The 2,044-nt window shown below is 42.2% G+C and overlaps 1 protein-coding gene across 1 annotated transcript; it reads left to right on the top strand.

Annotated features, from left to right (window-relative positions):
* Positions 1 to 5: 5 nt before the first annotated feature.
* On the top strand, positions 6 to 1,792 carry LOC107184769 (zinc finger protein OZF-like; the record flags this gene model as incomplete). The annotated part of the gene is made up of 1 exon (XM_015570932.1): positions 6 to 1,792. A coding segment is annotated over one exon (1,215 nt), but the record flags the coding sequence as incomplete, so codon positions are not given.
* Positions 1,793 to 2,044: the final 252 nt, after the last annotated feature.

Genomic DNA, 2,044 nt, shown 5'->3' with positions numbered 1-2,044 from the left:
GGCATAAAATCGATGGTGATGAGGCCTGTTCTGTATCTATACAAGGAGAGTTGCACGTCAGGGCGTCTAAGACAGTTCCAAGCACCCAGAAGACCCCTCTGTGTAAGCAGTGTTTCTCTCTGTTAAAAGTTATTTTGCACCCGACTGGTTCACATGCAGCATATTTTGAGCAGAAAGCCTTCTGTAGTAATGCACATGTTGGAGACTTCTGTTTCAGTGCAAACACTCACGAGCAACAGAGGAATGAGTGTGGAGACGAGCCCTGGAAAGAAGCTATGGATAGAGCTTCCTTTGTGAGCAGGTCCAGCTTCTACTTATCTTCGGTGCCTTCAGCCAGCAGGGAGGTTGGGGAAGTCTTGCAATACAACTCAGAGATTCCCAAGCACCAGGCCACTCTCAACACTGAAGAGTTACACTGTGGCAGTGAGATTTCCCAGGAATTTCACAGTGGAAAAAGTCATCACCAGTGGGGTGAATGTGAAAATGCTTCCAGCCACAACCTGAAAGTTGTTCAGTGTCAGGGTGTGTGTTCTGGAGAACTGCTTTATGAATGTAACAAATGTAGGAAAATTTTTAGACGAATTTTTAACCTTATTCAACCTAAGAGATTTCACACTGGAGAAAAGCTGTATGAGTGTAGAGAATGTGGGCTGTCCTTTCCTCTAAGGGCTCACCTTACTAAACACCTCCGAGTTCACACTGGAGAGAAGCCATATGAGTGTACTGAATGTGGGAAATCTTTTACCAAAAAATACATACTTAATAGACACTTCAGAGTTCACAGTGGCAAAAAGCCATATGAGTGCTGTGGTTGTGGAAAGTCCTTCAGTGATAAATCTTACCTCAAAGAACACCAAAGAGTTCACACTGGAGAGAAGCCATATGAGTGTGCTGAATGTGGGAAGTCTTTTAGCCAAAACTCCAGCCTTATTAAGCACCTGAGAGTTCACAGTGGCGAAAAGCCGTATGAGTGCTGTGATTGTGGAAAGTCTTTCAGTGATAATTCTACCCTCAAACAACACCAGAGAGTTCACACTGGAGAAAAGCCCTATAAGTGTAGAGAATGTGGGATGTCGTTTCGTGTAAGGTCTTCCCTCACTGGACACCTCAGAGTTCACACTGGAGAAAAGCCATATGAGTGTACTGAATGTGGGAAGTCTTTTAGCCGCAAATCTAGCCATATTAAACACCTGAATGTTCACACTGAAGTAAAGTATTAAATGTGCAGGGAATGTTTTCTTTTTCTCACTTAGTATAACAACACTGAAGGCGAATTTTTGGGACATGTTTTCCTGAATATACACCCCATTTAATGGAACATTCACTCTGATATATTCCTCATAAGTTTCAAGTACAAGTGAGGCTTGAAGGAGCTCCATTGTACTTGCTAACATGCCCAGACCTACTTACTGCCCAACTGATGTCACAGCAAGCATCTGTGGCTGATGAAATTTCACTTCAACCACCTGGCTCACTTGAAGAGTGAGCATCAGTCACAACCCCTGTGTGCTCAGGTGAAATGTATTCTCTCTTCCCACTTGTGCTTGAGAAAATTATGATTACTTCAAGCTCTTGACAGGATCTTCCTTCCTTTCTGACTAGGGAATGCATCTGACCCAGGGTTTGTCTAGAGCACCCATCCTCAGCTTAGGAGTGCTACCACTTTCAGGGACATTGTGGGTCTCACATTAAGTTTTTATGAATTGTTTTACTTTCTAATTCACCAACCTGCAAATTGCTTACTGTCCTCTGTTCTGATTTATGATCTTTGGTAAAGATGTTTTTTCTTTCGAGGCTTTATTTATTATTTTTTTAATCTCACTCTCTGGATGATTTGATACAAAAGTTGTGATCTGTCATCATGGCGCGATGCATAGATATGGTGGGGTCCCACAAACTTTCTGTGCTTTGGAAAGTTATAATAATGTCAGAAAAATCACTCTTTGTCAATAATGGCTTATTTTATACCACTGACCAAGGCGTTGAAAGAAAGTCTTCATAACTTTGTGGTTCTAAATTGCAGCCTGGTGCCTCTAACGTTGGT

The sequence above is a fragment of the Myotis davidii genome, unplaced genomic scaffold (genome assembly GCF_000327345.1).
Source record: "Myotis davidii unplaced genomic scaffold, ASM32734v1 scaffold1728, whole genome shotgun sequence".
Classification (NCBI taxonomy): domain Eukaryota; kingdom Metazoa; phylum Chordata; class Mammalia; order Chiroptera; family Vespertilionidae; genus Myotis; species Myotis davidii.
Note: the sequence above shows the minus strand (reverse complement) of the source record. Positions and strands in the feature narration are given on the sequence as shown.